This window comes from Xiphophorus maculatus, chromosome 11 (genome assembly GCF_002775205.1).
Source record: "Xiphophorus maculatus strain JP 163 A chromosome 11, X_maculatus-5.0-male, whole genome shotgun sequence".
Classification (NCBI taxonomy): domain Eukaryota; kingdom Metazoa; phylum Chordata; class Actinopteri; order Cyprinodontiformes; family Poeciliidae; genus Xiphophorus; species Xiphophorus maculatus.
In genome coordinates this window covers 24199546-24219732 of record NC_036453.1, presented here as the reverse complement: position 1 = coordinate 24219732, position 20187 = coordinate 24199546, and the positions used below count along the sequence as shown (strand labels likewise).

At 42.0% G+C, this 20187-nt stretch overlaps 1 protein-coding gene across 1 annotated transcript in view; it reads left to right on the top strand.

Moving 5' to 3' along the window:
* The first annotated feature begins 2796 nt into the window (after nt 1–2796).
* LOC102238122 (sodium/calcium exchanger 3-like) overlaps nt 2797–20187 on the top strand; it is a 34202-nt gene continuing 16811 nt past the window's right edge. Inside the window, exons 1-4 of the mRNA XM_005800762.2 lie at nt 2797–3986; nt 4302–4377; nt 8167–9580; nt 10025–10542. Coding sequence (XP_005800819.1) covers nt 8237–9580; nt 10025–10542 — 1862 coding nt within the window. The 5' untranslated portion in view covers nt 2797–3986; nt 4302–4377; nt 8167–8236. The remainder of the gene's footprint in view (nt 3987–4301; nt 4378–8166; nt 9581–10024; nt 10543–20187) is intronic.

Below are 20187 nucleotides of genomic sequence, written 5' to 3'. Positions count from 1 at the left end.
TGGAATAAAAATAAACAATCAAATTTGACTCTAATTATAATGCTATTCATGACATTATTGACATTTTGAAAACCACTTTCGAAATCTGCATCTATGCAGACTGTGGGATGTGTCTCTCTCGCCAAAAACTCTAGTGTCTGTGGACGAGAGGTGCAAACTGTGCAGAAAATCTCAGCTTTGCAAAAACTCGGTGGGCGCATGGTGGGCCTATGTGTTTGGTTGCACCATTCAAACATCTCTAATAAGTGGAGCAGCTAGACAATCTTCCAGCAACATGCACTTTTAAAGCAAATCAGTCCAATCAATCTAATCTGCCACAATGCTGCAATATATATATTTATCAAAATCATGCGAGTGTGTAATTTTTCATTCTAAATAACTTAAAAGACTGTTACGCTTTTAGGTCTTATCTAAGTGTGCGTCATTGCTAAATGTGAGTCACTTCTCTCTGGGCTGAAAGGCCGCCGTTCCTTACGACTCCTCCTCAACATACAGAAAGAAATGCATTTCATCTAAGCCGCGTTTCCAACCAGCCCAATTACATCCCGCTCAAGCTGCAGCCGTGAGCTTCATTGTGTGTGTCGTTGGGTGTTCTGCTAAAGCGACTGAGTGCCCTTTGCTTCATAATACTTTAAGTGGCCCATTTAAACATCATCTGGCAACCAGGTGGTAAAAATATCTGCAGGAACTCGCAGAGACGGAGTCGCTTTGAACAGCTGGAGTTCGACAGCCTCGAGCTGGGACTGCTTGCAGGATTTATTGGGTCTGCAATAAATCTTCTTGGGTTTGATTTTAAATAATCTCCAGCTACATGGTTGATTTCTCGGGTGTACAGCAAACAAAGTTTTATGAAAACTGCCCAACAGTAGATGAGGTTTGATTGGTTAGAGAGACAAAATAGATATGCTCTTACATGAACTGCTGAAATTTGAAGGAACGGTAACTGTGTTAACTTCAGCTGTTCTACGCCATGATTTAACTTCCTGAATTTGGTTCTCGGTCTCATTAAAACCTCCTGCTCTCTCTGGCAAAGTCGACGCAACACCGCTCCTCTATTACATTTTTAATGAGGTTTTGACAAGACGTAGCTCATATAGGGAGCTCAGCTGATGCACAACTCAACCAGGTGTTTGCTAATCGCTGCCGGCTAGTCTGAAGGAGCTGAGTGTGGGAATCAAGGGGCGCAAGCTCGGAAACTATTTCGATTGAAACTAATTTGTTTTAATGCTTTGAAATGTTGCTACTTATCATTTATAGCTTTTGAAGAAGAATATGCAGTAAATTCCATGTCAACATTTAACCAAGCTGCACCTCATTTCTCAAGGAGTCTGCCTCTGACGGCGCTTCACCTGATACAACCTTTCAGGATGCATGCTGTGAAAGCTTTACTAACTCTGCTGAGTGCTAGAGTGGGTCTGAGGAGCTAAACTACAGTGATGGACTGTGACATTTAGTTAAGTCGCCTGAAGAGATTTTAAACAAGCTGGAGAATATAGTGGGACGTCGTTTCACTGCCTTCCTGCAAAGAGGCAGTAAAAAGCATTTGCATCGGTTTACTCCGAGCAACACCTTCTGCTCACCGAAGCTAAAGGCACATACATCACCGTCTGCTCCCACCTACAAGCTGAAGGACCCAGCTTCACTGCTGCAGTATAGTTTTTCAATAAATTGACATTTTGCTGAGATGAGAAGAGATTGTTTTTATTTGTTTTGTTTTCTGTTCTCTACACCGCTCTAAGAGCATTCAGATGCAGACGAGTGTTTGCAGTCACCTGCTCCTCTAAACGGCGTGTGACGTGTTGAAGAGACACATCACCACAGGTGATGGCACAAACCTTTCCTCCAGCATCAGCATGTGGTTTGAAACTGTCTCGTCTACGCAGGAGCACTTCTCTCTGCCTCTCCTCTCCTCCGGCACTCCCTGTCCTCAAGCGCGCAGTCTAATCCCTTTTATTTCCCCTCCAAGGTTTGACACAATCATCCCTTCAAGCCTGCCCCTCTTAATCATAACAGGCAATCATGCACCTGTAAAACTAAATGAACGCCGTCTAAATGACGGCAATATCGCTCGCGTCGCTGGCACTGCAGCTTTAAAGATGTAGATCGGGATATTTTCCGCGCGAGAACAAGTGGATGGTTACAGACGCACTCGTTCAGGGATGGTAATGATAAAACCTTGACAAAACGTGATGACCTTTTTAGGTCCATAAATAACCATTACTGACACATTATTCTTAGGCATGTTGACATTCTGACATTGGGAATCAGTTTAAAATGTCTGTTTATTGTAATAAATGCAACAGGGATGTCACTTCTCTTGAGGTTTGCTTTTTTAGTTTCATGGTTTCGAGTTTTACAGTATTTTAAGGAATTTGTTGATGGTAGTCTTTGTTTTAGTTTACCACCATCTTTTATTCACTTTATTTTCTGGAAATTCTATATAAAAAAAATCAACAACACTCCCTTATCAGGTGTAGTGTAATTTTCTTTGATTTATTCTTTGCAAGAAAAAAGAGATGATCTAATCAGCTAAATACATTTTTAGTCCGCTGTTTTATAGTCTTAAAAGTGTTTATTTGAATCCATTAATTGTGCGATAAGTCATCAACCTTCTTAATCCTTTACCTGAAAAAAACCCCAAATAAACAAGAAACCAATCAATAATCACTGATGGATTTAATGGAGTTTTAGCACAAAACACCAACTTTATAGGAACTGTAGAGTGCTGAATGCAACATGATTTCAACTGCATAACATTTGTTTTAAATATCCTTTATTGGTTAGTTTTGTTGCACAGCTGGTCAGTTTCAGTCATTTTTATTTTGGAGAGTGAGTTTGATCATTTGGCCAATGGTCTATTTAAGGATGAGATTGAGACTTTGTGTTTTCTCTGTGCTATACATAACCCTCCAGACTAAAACATCCGCCACCCACAGCAGACACAAACCAACATCTGGGGGCTCAAAACAACAACAAAAAACCCACTGGTGTATACATACCCAACTTCCCTTCCTGGTCTATATCTATGATGAGTGCATAATTGTGTGGATTTTTGGAGTCAGATTGTCCATTCATTCATCCCGGACTCCTGATGCGCAGTCAGGAGGACCAGCCGTGCGTGCAGCGCCGCTTGTGAACGTCTCCTCCCCTGTTTCTGCAGTGTTACAGCTCTCGCTTCTCCGCTCATCGCTTCTTATGCCAGTGCTGCCCACGCCGCAAGAGTAAGGCGAGCCTTCTTCCTTTAGCACAGCACCTCAACTCCTCTCCCTGTCTGCCACCATCCCTCCGCTTGATGTCCATCTTGTCCTGATCCGTGCTCCGTGCCGTTTTGCGTCCTCTCGATTCTACACCATCCATTCACGTCTACTTTCATGTGAGGTCCTTGGTTGTTTTTTTGTTGTTGTTTTTTTTGCGTTACCAGTTTAGACAGAAGAGCGAAGGATTTTTTTCCCCGGCTTTCTAGAGAAAAGGTTTTTCTTTCTTTCTTTCTTTCTTAAACTGGTGAATCTCATGAAATGTTGACTGGTTGAAGCTGAGGGAACGAGGATAGATCCAGCAATTTAATTGATTATTTTTACGCATCAACAATCGCACGTAGTCTAAACAGAAGAAAGCTGATTTTTTTTCTTCTTTATTTTAGAAATTTAATAGTAATAATAATAATAATAATAATAATAATAATAATAATAATAATAATAATAATAATAATAACAATAAAAATAGCTTTGGTGGAAGATGATTCAAAAAGCAAATCAGTGGGAGGAAGTGATCGGACTGCCTTAAGTTTGCTGAGGTAGGGTAACTGTCAGGAAAACATCGAGGAAACGGCGTGGGAAGCGACGCGGCATTTCCAAGACACCAGCGCAACAAGCCAGGAGCATTACACCAGCCCGCTGCGTGGATGGCGCACAGGCTTCCTCTCCGCGCTCGGGTGGTGCAGGGTGGCCACGGTGAGACCGGGATCCAGTCGGGCTTCGGGGCTTTTTGTGAGTATCTGAGCCACAGCTGTGTGCACCGATCGGACCGCTCTGTTTGGCTCCTGATTGGATTATCTGCAATCCACTTGATCCCCATCTCTCCTTTGTAGTTTGGCTTTTTTTAAAACCGTCTTCAACACGCAGCTGTGCGTTTTATTAATGTTATTATTTGTGTTTTTCTTTCCCCAGCTGGCATTTGTTTGTTAATTTAAAAAAAGCTCATTAAAACTCTGTACTAATGCGGATCGCTCCCTTGCACTTGTATTTTTTTTTGTACAACCCTCCCCACAGTTTGTTAGTGACAGATGAATTGTATCTCCACAGAGCAACATGAGGGAGAAGTTCATCTCCTGAGGCCACAACTTCTACAGCGGGCTGACTCACTGACAACTGCGTCCAGGTGAGTAATGTGGTAATAAAATGCAATATAATACAAGGAATAAAGCAAGTCCCATGCCTCTAAAAAAATAACCCCAAAAGTTATTAAATCCATCTTTTTTTCCGGTGATGTAACCTGATGCCAGAAATTACATTAAGCAATAATTGTTTGTATATGTAAAATCCAAAGTGCTAACCTTGCTGTCGGTATTTGCTACAGCCATTTTCTTCCAATAGAAGAGAACTTGGTAACACTGTAGAAGGTTGGAGCGTACAGAGAGAAGGACCTTTGACCTTTTGTCTTCGTCCTCTTCGTTCTTTTTCTTCAGCTCTCTCAACGGATATTCTCGATGAGAGGCTTGGTGCCTATAAAAAATATTCTCCGCCTTGCATGTTGTAGCCTTTTTGTTGCTTTTACAAATCAAGCATAGCGAACAAAAGTGATGGATGTAATTTAACAGAGGTCCACCCAATTGGTGCTGAGTGGATGGAGACTTCCTGAATGCACTGAATGTGTCTGCAGTGATGGTAGCATAAAGACGCCTGAGTCTGGAAGATCCATTCACTGGCGACTATTACAGCATGAAGACTAAAGAACGCTCCAAGCAAAGCAGAATTAAAGTTATTGACTGGTATAAATCTGGGGATGGATACCAAAAATCCTTATGGCACTGAATATCTGAATATGTGGCAAATTTGTAAATCTGGTTCAAACAAAAAGATTTGTCCTACGAGCCTGGCTTTGATAACAATTCATTCTAACTCACAAAAAGCAAATCCTACATGGAAATTGGACAAAACAACAACTAACCAGCTGTTCTGATGAATTTATAGTCTATTTTTCTTTCTTTACAACAATATCATCTTTTTCTAAAATCTTATTTGGCTTCCTCTTTGCTTATCTGTTTGGACAAGAACATATTTTAGTGGTAATTTTTTTTTTAATGAACCACTAAGTGCATATAATTTCCTCATGGTTTCTTGTAATATCAGGAGATTCTTTGCTATTTAAAGTTGCAGCATTTTGCTAATTGATTGGGATGAGGCTCAAATAATACACATGCTCCAGAAAAAGGAGTCACACAAAACACACACGCTCCTGGTTTGGGACAGGAAGTTGTTTTCTGGAATTCCTCCCAAGCAACCAGGTGGCGCGTAAACATCACCTGATGATTGCTGCAGAGACTTGCTGACCCCATGTTGCCACTTTTTGCTCACAGTGAGTTCCAACATGTCGTAAGATAAACTTGAGTAAACACTGTGAAACTAAGTTTTACGTAACTTCACCAGGGGCGCCAACGAAGGTTTTATTAATTTTGTCAAAGCTCCTTTGTTTTCCTTCGCCTTGGTGATTTTCCTTTGTGGCATTTGCGAGAACGCTCGATTCTTACCGTGACTGTGTGTACACACTTACACAGGCAGACTCAAAACAAGAGCAAGCAGGCATCAAAATGACTCATTATCTGCAAAAGTGTTTATTTGCTGACCTCTGAACCTCTGCTTGGCAGAAAGAAAAATGTCGGAGGATTAAATCGTCACAGTTTAACTCGGCCTGTGCTACTTTTCTGTTCATTTTATTGTTTTAAAAACTGAAATGAGTTTATTTATTATTATTAAATCTTAAGGTAACATCTTGATGGGCTCACCAGCAACGATGAATATTTTAAAAAAAGAAAAGTCAATTTTATAACCCCTCAGTACAGAGAGTTAGAGTTTACTCTGGTAATATACCTTACTATAAGTCTGTCTTATTTTTCTGTTTTTACATTTTTCTTGCTTCCACTTACCTTTTGCTTTCTGATTCAATTGAATGTCCTGTTGCTCTGTGGGGCAAGAAAGGATATTTCTATTTTCTTCTAATTGGTATTCTTTCACATAATCAATGAAATGCGAAGAAGGTTAAACATTTCACTCTTTGACTTCAAAACTCCAGTGAAACAAGACATGAACCTTATTTATCTGTTGCTACTTGTTCAGGTTTTTTTGTGAGAAATCCACTGCAGAACAACGGAGGAACCACACAGACTCTGTGGTTTGATACTGTAGTCAAAAGAAGTGTTTGGATTTCAGCACCACTACCAGTTGCAAAGCTTGCCTTTGCCATAGAAACGTCACCCACTCACACATTTGTGCAGGCTTGTGTGCCAAATGAAAAAGACTGCATTTTATTTTATGAATCTCCAGCCGAGCAGGGTGAATTTTGCCGGGTTTGACTGGCTTTGTTGCCGTCTGTGGCGCTGAACCCTGCTGGCATTTGACTCACTGCGATGAGCATACAGGTGTTGTTGAGCCATTACACTGAGATGCACAAATACAGTCGGTTTGTTATTTCCCTTATGAGCTGCAGTTAAAAAATAAATAAATAAATAGGAAAAAAATTCCAGCTTAATTTGTGCATCTGTGTTTTTCTGCTCTCTCCTCTCCCCGTGAAATGAAATCTCAATGGGGAAACGTGCTCTCCTGTTAGGCAGGTCAGAGTGCAGGAAGCAGCTCTCCTCTGCTGCATGCCAATGAGAGCCTGTGCTGTACGTAGAGCAACGTGAATCTCCCCCTGCTGCTGATGGGGGAAACCTATTTTGGGATGGAGGTGGTCTTAAATTTTTGATTAGGAGGCACCGGTTAAACTAATTGACACTTCTTGGGCTGTTTCTCGCCGCTCACGTCGCTGCAGATGTTAATTCCCCGGGTGGTATCGGCGCTGCTGCCTGGATTGTTCACTCAAAGCTGTTAAAACCCGGCTGCCAAGAAAGCCACTGTAGGATTATTTTAAGGTCTTCCCCTGACATTGGTTATGTAAAGCGCAAAACTAGAGGTGTTTACTACACTTTAGCATTAAGCAGTCTTTCCCATGCAGTTTTCATGAGCTACCGGGAGTGTTTTTCTTTTAAATAATAATGTAGAAGAGCTTACCCAGGGACCAGAGCTCTTTTTCTGCTCTCTCTTAATACCAAGAAAGATTATTTCTGGATCTTCATCTGACTGCAGCGTATGCAGTGGACTTAGTCACTTTTCCCCTCTGTACTACAGGTGCAGAGTGCAACATTTTCACAGTTTCTCTGCGCACAATGGACACATTATATGTGTAGGAGTCTAACTGGATTGTTCAATACCTGTGAGTCAACCAAAAGTAGATGCCAGAGGCTTGGACCGAACAAACGGTTGGATCCCCACATCAATTTTATATTAAAGTGCATAGCTCTGATTGCTTTTGCCTACTTTTTGTTTAGAGGTTCCCTTCACTTTAAAAAGAGAACTAAAAAGAACTGCATATGATTAATGTCTTTTATTCTGCAACTTCATCCACATTTTGCTACAAAATTATTGTGTGGTTGGATTTCACCTGATAGACCAATGCACAGTAATGAAGGAAAAATATTCATTGTTTTCATTTTCCTCAGAACCGCACGGCATTCTGGGAGATGTAGGCAGAGGAAAGGCTATAGCCGCTCAAACTCTCACGTTTGAGTGAGTTAGTTGATACCACCTTGTTACCTAGCAACAAGTTGTTGAGTAACTTGCACAGCAGCAGTTTCAGGTTTCACCACTTTGCCTCAAAACTGCTTTAAAATAACAAACAATGCAGAGCGAAAACTTTGGATAAAAACGGGAAAGGTCATGCGACCTCATCAGCAGTATTTCAGATATTTAAAACTAGAAACTAATCAGTAATTATCCATCTCAAATGAAGTGAAATGATTATATCGCGATACGTTTTTCAGCCATATAGTCCAGTCCTACATTCAACTTTTGTAAGGCACTGGATCTAGAATTCTCCTTAAATATTAAATCTTTTCTTTCTGTTCTCTTGCAGAGGAACCTTCCATAAACCTTCAAATGTGACACAATTTGATCTCCAGCATTAGAAGACACCAAATCTGATCATGACTTCAGACAAATGCACCATGAGCTTACCACGACCCATCGCCCCATGGATGTTTATCACCTTCTTGCTGGTTCTTCAGCCGGGAGTCACTTCTTTCTCCCACGGCAGCTCCGGCTATGAAGACACCGGCGACGTCCCGAAGAATTGCTCCAGTGAGGACAACTGCTCAGACGGCGTGGTGCTGCCCATGTGGAACCCCCAGAACCCTGCGGTTGGTGACAAGGTGGCTCGAGCTATTGTTTACTTTGCGGCTCTCATATACATGTTCCTGGGTATGTCCATCATCGCGGATCGTTTCATGTCTTCCATCGAGGTCATCACCTCTCAGGAAAAGGAGATCACCATCAAAAAGCCAAACGGCGAAACGACAACGACCACCGTGCGCATCTGGAACGAGACGGTATCCAACCTGACCTTGATGGCTCTCGGCTCCTCAGCGCCAGAGATCCTGCTGTCCGTCATCGAAGTGGTCGGCCACGAGTTTGAAGCTGGAGCTCTGGGGCCCAGCACCATTGTGGGCAGCGCCGCGTTCAACATGTTTATTATTATCGCCCTTTGTGTCTACGTGGTGCCAGAAAGCGAGACCCGCAAGATAAAGCACTTGAGGGTGTTTTTTGTCACTGCCGCCTGGAGCGTGTTCGCCTACATCTGGCTGTACCTGATCCTGTCTGTCTTCTCCCCTGGAGAGGTGGAGGTCTGGGAGGCGGTCCTCACCTTCCTCTTCTTCCCTCTCTGCGTGCTGCAAGCCTGGATCGCAGACCGACGCCTGCTCTTCTACAAGTACGTCAACAAGCGCTACCGCGCCGACAAGAACCGTGGCATCATCATTGAGTCCGAAGGTGACGCCATGTTCACCAAAATGGACCTGGAGATGGACGGGCAGGGCGCAAACTCCCACCCTCACAACAAGGAGGCTCTGGATGGGATGCTGGAGGGGGTGGAGGAAGGTGGAGGGATGAGCGCAGAGCAAGACCAAGAGGAAGAGGCCCGGCGGGAGATGGCGCGCACCTTGAAGGACCTAAAACAGAGGCATCCAGACAAAGACATGGAGCAGCTGATTGAGATGGCCAACTACCAAGTGCTGGTGCAGCAGCAGAAGAGCCGGGCCTTCTATCGCATTCAGGCCACGCGCATGATGATCGGAGCCGGGAACATTCTGAAGAAGCACGCGGCTGACCAGGCCAGGAAAGTGGTGAGCTGTCATGAGGCCAGCGGGCAGGAAGAAGATCCCAACACCATCTACCTGCAGTTCGACCCCTCTCACTACCAATGCTTTGAGAACTGCGGGTCCTTGAAGCTGACGGTGAGCCGCCATGGAGGAGAGGCTGGCTGCACAGTTAAGGTGAGAGCTAAAACCCAGTGACCTTGAACTTGTCACGAGTTCAGTGTTGATGAAAGTACAAGTTGTTTTTACCATGTAAAGCACTTTGCACTGCCTTCTTGCTCAAATATGAGACATAAATAAACTTGACTTGACATGACAGGTAGACTGGAATCCAATGCAGCCACACTTCTTAGATATTCATTTGCAAAACATAATAAAATAAAGCCATATGTACAGTGCATACTTTGTCTTAGGCACTTAAAATTCTAATAAAATACATCGTAAGGGTCAAAGGTATGAAAACTGTTGCCAGGCTCTGTAAATGTGAAAATCTTCTAAATCCTCAGTGTAAAATAAAAACCAACCCAAACTACTTAACCTATGAAATATTAACCAGTCAGCAATTTGCTAAAGCTCCACTCTCTAAATATTTAATGAAGTCTCTTCACCCGTGGCACACAGGTGGACTACCGGACGGAGGATGCGACAGCCACTGCAGGCTCAGACTACGAGTTTGCCGAGGGCACGTTGGTATTCAAGCCTGGCGAGACGACTAAAGACTTCACCGTCGGAGTCATAGACGACGACATCTTCGAGGAGGACGAGCACTTCTACGTGCGCCTCAGCAACCCCCGCATTGTCCACCGGGCCGAGGTCTCTGTCCTGGAGCCCAACTCCATCACGTCCAGCAACAGCACGGTTGGCATCTCCTCGCACGTTCCTCCCAAGGCGGCCCTGGGGAACGCCCCCGTCGCCACCGTCACCATCTACGACGACGACCACGCCGGCATCTTCACGTTCGAGAGCAACTCCACCAGGGTGAGCGAGAGCGTCGGCAACATGCAGGTGAAGGTGCACAGGACGTCCGGCGCCAGGGGGAAGGTGGCCGTGCCTTACCACACCGTCGAGGGCACCGCCAAAGAGGGGGAGGACTACGACGAGGTTTCCGGCAAGCTGGAGTTCCAGAACGACGAAACCATGTAAGCACTAATTCCTTTGCTTTTTTAAAAACACCGTTGCTCCACATCCCTTGATTAAACATCCCAGCCCACACATTGGTTATGCTAAACAGTGCTTCCATGGCATTGTACGCGGCCTATTCTGGTAACGGATGCAGGGGCTATTTATATGAGTCACAGATACCTTCGCTTGGAGAAATTTAGATCTTTCAGGGGGGAAGAGGTGGGAGGATAAGAGGATATAATTGAGCCGCAGATAATGACACATTGTAGCAGATGTAAGAGAAGAAGAAGGAGAATTAGAGGCATAGGAACAGCACTCTGTGAATGAATAGAGAGAATTAGAAACATAGCCCGTTGGGATTTGCGCTGAGCGTCTGATGTTTTGTTGTGGTGCCACACTGTAGATCCCCTGCAGAAAACAAAGGGGAGAGCATGTGAGCGACAGAGTAGCGAGGACTGAAATCAAGAAAAGCAAGAAAGGGACAGAGGAAGCTTCACAAACAGGTGTGTGAGATGCAAACCTGTGTGATTCTTCCATAAACAGGACTCAGAAGCAGATAAAAAAGGATTGCACAGGCTCAAAGATACAGCTTAAATCAAATTGCTGGCCTTTTTTCCCTCAATGATGTTAAGTCAAGCTAAACATTTGCTATTTTGGAAAAATTAGGCCAGAATGAGAGAGACGTTGTTTGAGCTTTCTTCAGATTCAAAGGCTTACATATATTTCATTTGTATTTGGTAGATATAATGTTGAAACTGCATGATTAAGGTCAAATACTTTGAATATCCTTCCACAAGTTTCTCATGGTAGTCTGCTAGACATTTAGCTTAGTCTGGTTTGTTGGCCGCATTTCTCTCACGCACTTTTTCAGCTACAAATTCCACCTTTAGAAAATCAGACAAATTTCTGGCTGTTTGATTTTCATGTGTGCCCTGTTTTTCATAATAATGAGGACATTTGCAAACGGTAATTTGCAAATTTGCAGAAATCTCTTCCTGCTGCTTTTGGACTAGTGGCTTCCTCCTTGCTGAGTGGCATTCAGTGTGGGACTCATTTAATATCAATAGTAACACTTTCCTACCAGCTGCAACAGCCATGCCAAATTTTGTCTGATTTTTATGTCATTTTTGTGAGATATGGGTCATAATTCTGCACAGTAAAAAGCCAGACGTGAAAATCAGGGTGTTAACAATGGATGAAAATTAAAATTATGAGCTTAAGAAGTCCCTGACACTGGAGCGCATCACACACATCGCACTCCCACCACTCTTGGTTGGGTCAGAAGTTGCTCCACAAAAGGTCATCGCTATTGACTGTGCTTTGTTTTTATTAGCTTCCTTCCCGTTGTTATGATTTTGAGACGATACTGTCGGCTCTCGTTGCCGAGTAAACTTTATAAATTGATCCATAAACAACTCCATCCGTTAAAACTTCCATAAGCAGTGGTCTGCTGTGTGACATCAACGTTCTTCTTCTGTGCATGTGGGTCACTTTGGGGACACAAACCATTCACACAGAGGTCTCACTGCAGTTGGGTTTAATTAGTAGTATGAACAACCACACACACACACACACACACACACACACACACACACACACGCCCACACACACACACACACACACACACAAACACACACGCACACACACCCACACACACACACGCACACACACACACAAAAATGCATTTCAGCATAAAAAAGAAAGACCTTCAGTATGAAAGCAGCCCTAATGTTTGTGAAATTCACGATTTCAAGAAAGTAAACAAAAAAAACTTTCATTATGCTGAGATTTTGAAATAAAAATAATTTCATACCAACAGTGTACTCCATAGGTACTCTTTGTCTCCTGTATGTATCTGGTGTCAACAGTAACTACAAGTAGGTTGCATTTGCTTTATGACTTCACAAGCAGAGGACTCTCTCTCTCCATCTCTCTGGTTATTTTTTTCCCTCACTTTAAAGACAAACAAAACCCTCGTCATGTCAAGCTCATCACAGAACGAGTAACGGCTCAACTGGAGGACAAAAGGAAAGAATGGAGCGCTGCTGTGCAAGGAGAGTTTCAGGGGCCGGGTGTAGGCGGATGGTGTGGGCCGGCTCGAGTGGGAGGGAAGGCAGGTGAATACACGGTGTCAGAGAGAACCGAGAGCTCACCTAATTCTCTACTTTGCCTCTCAGTAGTGGTGGTGAGATGCGAACAGATTCCTCTGTATGTTTGGCTGTTTGCTTCTGTCTTCTCATTTGCAATCAAGGCCGCGCTTGTGTGTGCTGGTTCCACTTCTTTAAACCTCGAGCATCAATCAAAACGCCACTCCGAAGGCGAATTAAAGGGAACTTCCTTAGCATCTGAGGCAATTAAAGCGGCTGACGAGGGGTCGAGAGAGTCCCAAAAGTTCTGAGCACGCCGCAGACGGCTGCAGATAATGAGTCAGGAGTGTATAACAACGAAAGATTAGAGTCGGGCAGCCTGTGTCTGCAATCAAACAGGAAGCTGAGCTGTGGATAAAATCCTCAACTACCGAACCAAGATCATCGGGCTCCAGAGACTCAAGCATCTGCCTAATGTATGCTGGAGTCATGCTCCTTTCAGATGACGATGGAGAGCGAGATCCCGGGGAAAGACAGTTTGCCACAAGAAGTCCATGAGAAGAATACAATTTGCAGATGTAAGGGGAAAAAATGCCGAAGCCACGCTGAGCTTTTCCCGTGCTCCTCGGATTAAAAAGGCGACATGAAGGAAGGGAAGCACAAAGGCGAGGGCGCTTTGATCATGAGTGGAAATCTTTGATTAAAGATCCCCGATCTCGAGAGGCAGATCGAGTAAAGTACCCCCCCACCCCAACAACTTACACTGAGTTAATTTTCAAATCCCATTTCTATGAAAAGCCTTCATCTCTGCGCGCCACCTGAGGCTGTTTATGGCTCCTTCATGCTGAACATCAGGGTGCAGGCTTGTGATTAGGCAAGAGCTTAAGTCAGAGTCCACACGGTGTTCGTTTTCACTTCAGAAAATAGCAAACAAATCAAAAACTAAGAAATTACAGTTGCAGGATTTAACACAATGATTCCCTTTTTGAAAGTGTTCACACACTTTGAATTTCTCCACATTTTGCTACATAACCACCACAAACTTTGGAATATTTTGTTGAGATTTTATGGCTCTGTGCAGACCTTCATCTGACAGGTCTGTAGCAAGTCTTGCTAACTGATTTTTTTTTTTTTTTTTACAGACGCTCTGTCTTGTGAAGAAGAGTGTAGAGGAATGTTAGGTGTGTGGACGTGCAAAGGTTTTCAAAGGGTTTGTTCTGTAGTACATAGGATTTTATTAAGAAAACTTCCTTCCTTATGTTTTATCATTTTAACTTAAATTCCTACATGCACCGTTTTCAACCAGTCACATGGTTCAGTTTTGCCTGATGGAGTGAACAATAAGCTGTAACTAGAACACGAGTTGCAGTTGAATTTCCGTTTTGTAGCTAATTGTCCAGGTGTTTTGCTACCGACAGAGACTTGCCACTTTCTCTGCGGTGCTTGCTGCTCTGCGGGCTGCCAGAGTTCATGTTTCAAACAGAGCTGGCTTTTCTTACCCAATATTTCCCTGAGCGACTGGGACAAAGAGCTGACACTCTGCAGCGGGCCTCCAGGGCCCGTCCTCTCTGTATTTGTGTGCGCCAGCTACAGCGGCTCACGCTTTCCGCTCGCTCCTTTCTGTGTACAAGTCGACGTTTGAGCATGCAGAAGAGAAAAACGGGGAGGAAGCCAAGTTTTTAAGCTTTTGACACAGAGCCAGGAGGAACGGCTTAAAATCTCTGCATACAGTTGAATCATATTTGCCATCTAAACGCATCCCTGTGGTAACTAGATTATGGTGTACAGACACAAACCTCTGAACTGAAATAAACAAGCGGACATGGAAAAGCGTTTTGATTCTGCGCTTGCGGATTACAGGAAGATCCGTATCGAGGATGAGCTCGCATCTGGTTTTGTTTGCCACCTCAGAATGTGCAACCCGTTCACTCTTGTCAGGGTTGAAGTGGGTAATCGGAGCAATTACATAACCAAAGATGAAAGAGTTGAGGCTGCTTCCCATCTCAAAAGGGGAAACCAATGCCCTGATACGATGCTCTTTGTTGCTCGCGTCTCATGTCGTCACGATCAGCAACACTTTTGGATGCACACAGATGACAGGGGATCTGCAGGTCAAATTTAAGACTTTTTAAGAGCTTTTGTAATGCCACCTTGAATGAAATCTAAGATAGAAAAAACTCTAAATGTAGTGGATTATTGGACGATCCTATTCTATGCAACCAAGCATCGTAAAACCCCCCTCAGTGCCTAGCTTAAAAGAACATAGCCTAGCATGGGTTGGCAACAGAAGTGAGTCAGTGGTGAAAACAAACGACATACAACTGCTGATAAATTTACGCTTACCTGTGATAAATGCTAAAAAGATAGCTAACCAGCTAGTTATTAAGGGTATATTAGCAGCTAGCTAGCTGTAGCCTCAATCGCCTCGAGTCACAGAACACAACAAACTCAAACTTTTGCCAAACTGGGCAGTCCCAGTAGAAAAACGACACATACAAGATTAAATTGATAAATTTAGGTCCTGTAATTAACATATTGAAGGCTAAATCACCTTTTAATTCAGTTTAAGACATTTTAAGACCTCAATTTTAGATACGTGAATTTAAGCCTTTTTAAGACTTTTGAAGGATGCGCGGACAGCCTGGATAAGATGGAAGCGGTGCGGTAAACGTTGACTAACAGGTTCACAGCAGCTGCTTCTCAGCTCACAAATCATCTACCTTCCAGTCTCATTAAGGGAGAAGGAAAGCTCTGCTTCATTTAAGCAGCACTAATGTGAGACCGCCATTCTTCTAGCTTGTGCACACAGCAATCTAATTTTAACTCTCCAGGTAATTACGCTACACTTTCTTTCTTCTGTTTTTTTTTAGATTTGTGGCACAGCTTTGCACAGATATGATTCACAGTTAATCCAAACTGAAACATCTTAATAACTATTCAGCACATTTGTCTGTTTGCTGCTGGCATCAACGATCCCCTGACATTTCTTCTATCATCACCTGAAGGAGAAAAGTTTGTTTTCATTCATGCTGTGGAATATTAGTGACAAAGACGCTTCCAATTCCCAGAAGAGTCGTCTTTAAGAGTTTTCTGCTTTTGTTCCTGTCGGCAAAGGGCTGGCAGTGACTTTAACCATCAAATTTAGTCTTCTCATTCACCTCTGGATTTACCTCAGTGATTCCTTCATTTTAACTCTCTTTTCATATTTTTTACACAAAAATATCTTCTGGATCAGGACAAAAAAATCCATAAAATTTCTTTAATCCTTTATGCCCAACTTTTAAGACTCTTTTTTTTGTTTACTATGCTAGTTATTTGCTTCACCTTTATGCACATTCTTTTTGAGGCAATATATTTAACTTTATTTTGATATGACTTGTTGAAACTTTGTTTCGTAACATGTTGGAGCGTTTCCAGTTAACCAGTGCTAACAAAGCACAGGATAACTTCTGCTTCAAAAATTAAAGATAGTTATAAAACTTTCTAAACATAACATAACCAACAACTGGTTGGTATTTCAGAGACCTCCAGCCTCTTTTTCCACATAAACATCATTGTAAATAGTGATAAGTACCTGAGGAAAAAACTGATTTGTTTTATTGATAAAATAACCAATCTGTGTTTCCCACAAAGCTAAGTTACATTTCATAACCTCTCAACAAAAGCCAAAAACCTGAACTGTCCCTTTAACTGGGCCGTCAGCCGAGTGAGGTTCAATCAGTTCAAGCTTTTCACAGCCTGTCACAACGCATGTTCGTTTTTTCTCACTAATTCAAAAATGATGACGTGGCGGCTCTTTGACGTGTAGACCAATGGAAGGAAAAGTGGGAAATATACACAGAAATGACTGCTGATTTATTAAAAAGCCTTCAAGCTCAAGTCAGACTTCAGAGGCTCTTCTTCTGTGAATCTTTTAAGCGCTGTGCTATAATCCCAGAGAAATGGAAAAAAGTCGGGGGGAAAAGTCCCTTCATTCCGTCAGACCAACACAATGTCAAGTCAGAAATCTAACACTGGGTCAAAGGCCTTCTGAATTCATCTTTTTGTGAATCTTTGCAGCAAAACTACAAAGATAGTTGAATGTTTGTTCAAAAATATGCTGATCTCAGTTTAGCTAACATCATAGCCTGCAGGCTAGCAGACCATTAGCAGAGATTCAGGTGCTTTAGTGTTTGGAGACATGATTATTTCACATTATGTCACAGCGCCAGGTTACTGAGGCACAGCACCATCCTTCTGCAAAATCATTCGCTTGAAGGAACATAAATGATGTCATGAGGGAAGGTAAAGGTAATCAAGCTCATATGTTTAAAAGACTGAAGCTAGAAGACTGATTGGGCCTCATGCGGCAAGTTAGTTATCCAATAACTGAGTACATTTCCGATAACAATCAATTACAGCCTTCTCAGTGCCTTCAGAGGGCTTTAAGGAGAATATACTGTAGGATAAAAAAGACTCAGATTAACTATAAATGGCAATTTAGCTGTTTGGCAACAGATCTCTTTCTAACAGCCTCCATTACCGCTGTATCAGAATGACCTGAGATTGACCTGGCATGTTTGATTGCACATGTGCTATATGTGTTGATATTCCACGGTCTTTCTAAAGTAATTATAATTGAATGAATACAGTTTTATGTTTCCTTTTCTGAGTGTGTCAGACTTAGCTGGAAATTGAAACAACAGAGTGAAGGTATAATAAGCTTGTGTCCTATACTGAAATATTATTTATCTGTTTCTGTGCTTGTTTCATCTTGTGTTTGTTCTTATTTGTCTTGTGTATGGAAAGTTTGAAAATGTACCCCAAAAAATATCTGTGGCATCTTTAGTCTAATTGGTCATAAATGTGCAGAGTAAGGTGAAAAGTATGGCCAATAGGGGGCACTGCTGAGCCCCAAAGTCACCTAATGCTCTTCTTTTACTCATTGAAAAGACTGAAGAGTCAGAAAATAGACTGTATGCAAATAAAGGTCAGCTCATGCATGATTTTTAAATTTAATAAAAGCAAGAGACCAACCAACCAAAAAAAACATTTAAATTTAAAAACAAAATTATTTGACATATGTTAAATATAATGAATTTTTCTTGACATCGTACTGTTGAAAAGAATTGAATTGCTTAGAATTAAAAGCTTTGATCATTTCACTGAATAGTGAAAATGATTAGCTGACGATTATCTTCTTTATGAGCAGATTAACTCTGCAAACTTTGTGAATCAGCATAAGACTAAGAGATTTCATTGATATTTTTATCCAGCTGTGCTTGAAGACAGTAGAAGACGTTGAATGTCGCTATAAACTGGTAATTATCTCAATCACTTACAGTCCAGATGTGATAAAACAACGAGTACTGATGATTGCTACAGGACTAGAGTCACTGTCCGATCTTCGCCCTTCCATGCTCCATATCCTGGTTAAGTACATTATTTATATTTATTTATAATCTCCTCCATTCTATTCTTCTGCTGTTCTCAGCCTTATAACAACCTGGCAGAAATAAGGAGATTCAGCTCCGGGTTAAGGCACGGTGAAGCGTCTTCTCTGAACTACTGAAAAGAGTTTTAACATTACACTTCTTTGCTGTATTTTATGTTCACACACAAGACAAAAGCGGAATCTCTCTTTTCCTTCTCTTATTCCAGTGAAATAATTTTAAAATAAGGCGTACCCTCCCTTTATTTTCTAACTGACATTATCGGACTCAATGTGAGAAACCCTGGGCAGTTTTATTACTGCTTCCACAGGGAGCCAGCTGGGCTGCAGTGTGCAAGGCCTCAGAGCTCAGACAGGACAGTTCATGTGTGCGACATGATGCAACAGCTCAGGACTATGATACAGATTTCTCAGAAACTACCCGAGACTGGCAGGCAGAGATGAACAAGGCACAAGGAAATGTGATATGCTTTTAGTGAGAGCTGTGAAGTCTCAATGGAAATGTTCTGTAGCTTTAACAACGGCTTGAAAAGACTGAGGCTATACATCTCGTACAAATCAGATGAATGAAATGCAGGGTTTTCAGCAGCATGCTGAATGTTTTTACTCTGCAAATTCACAATAATGTGCATCCTGTAAGAAAAAAAGTATGTTTTTCATCTTGTATTTTTATGGCCCCGCTGCCTCAACCTTGTTTGATGTCAAGTTATTAGTCTGTGATCGATGTGACGGTTAACAAAGTCACATTCAACCTCACACATAAACGTAAATATTTTAAAATTCCTTGAGAGTATTTCTAAATTAGCTTTGCAAAATTTGTGATTTTATTACCCCGCTCCCCCCAAAAATCACAAAATCTTGGAGGGACCAAACGATGTGAAAAGATGTTTAATTTTAGGAACTATTTAAACTGCAAAGATTTGTTAATATTTTAACAGATTATTGACGGGTTTTATCAACACATTTTGGCACGACCGGCCCTTTAAGAACATTCAGGATCTTGATCTGGCCCAAAACAAAAATGAGTCTGACACCCCTGGCATACAGTAATTGTTGTCGCTATTTTATTCTAAAATGAAAAAGTTGACCACATTACGTTTCGATGCCATCATGCCACAAAAACTCTTTGTGGCATCAATCTTATAAAGTCAGAATCTCATCCTGGGTTTAATGCCGTGGGGTTGGGATAGAAAACAGGAGGCAGTGTGGTGTGAAAACAGGAAATGGACGGCAACACAAACATAAAAACAAATGGCCAGAAACAGGAAATGGATGAGGAGATTGTTTTGCAGAACATTCCCCCATGGGAAAACTATGTAACCATTACGAGACAACTGAAGAAGAAGAAATTGACCGCAAGAGTAAATATTTCTATAAACCTTGAGATGTTATGCTCCTCAATTCCCCAAAGCCTGTAAAATCTTTCAAATGATACACACCTTCACTTCTGCATAGTGGAAAAGTAATAAGATTCCCATGAATGAATGGAAAAAAGAAAATCAGAAATATGCTGTCCTTGGTACCAAAAAAGGTGGAATAAAAATAAGTCTCAAAAATGGTTCCAATGTTTTTCTGCATATTTAACAAAACAGCTTTTTTTTGTTTTGTTTTGTTTTGTTTAGTATTTATTCAGGCATGTTGTGGGTCAGCCTAAGGACATGGCCTTCTGGATCCAACCAGACAGGAGATGCAGAAACAAAACACCTCACATTAAACTTTAATGCAGGGAATGCTCCACAACTTCCAATAACACCGATTTTAAGTACCACAGGAGATGTGGTGGATTCTGTGTGGAAATTGACTCGATGTTCGCCAGGTGAAGAATTGAACAGCAACCTTTATGCCTTAGCAAAGCACAGCGTGAATATGAACTAAACCCATACTTTAATTAAAACCCAAACTGCAAAGCAGTAGCTTATGAGCCAATATATGGAAAATGAGAAACATTATCTAAAACTTATACGGATGGGACAAAATCAGTTAGTCAGACTTTGTGAGGTTGGTTGATTTTGTGTTTAAGTTATTCCAAACTCCCTCGAAGGAATGCACTCTGCTTCTCGGTAAATGAAGGCGATCGATATTTAACCTGTCGATATTTATCCAACTAGTCAGCTATTTTATCTAGCACGGCTCTCTCCGGGAAC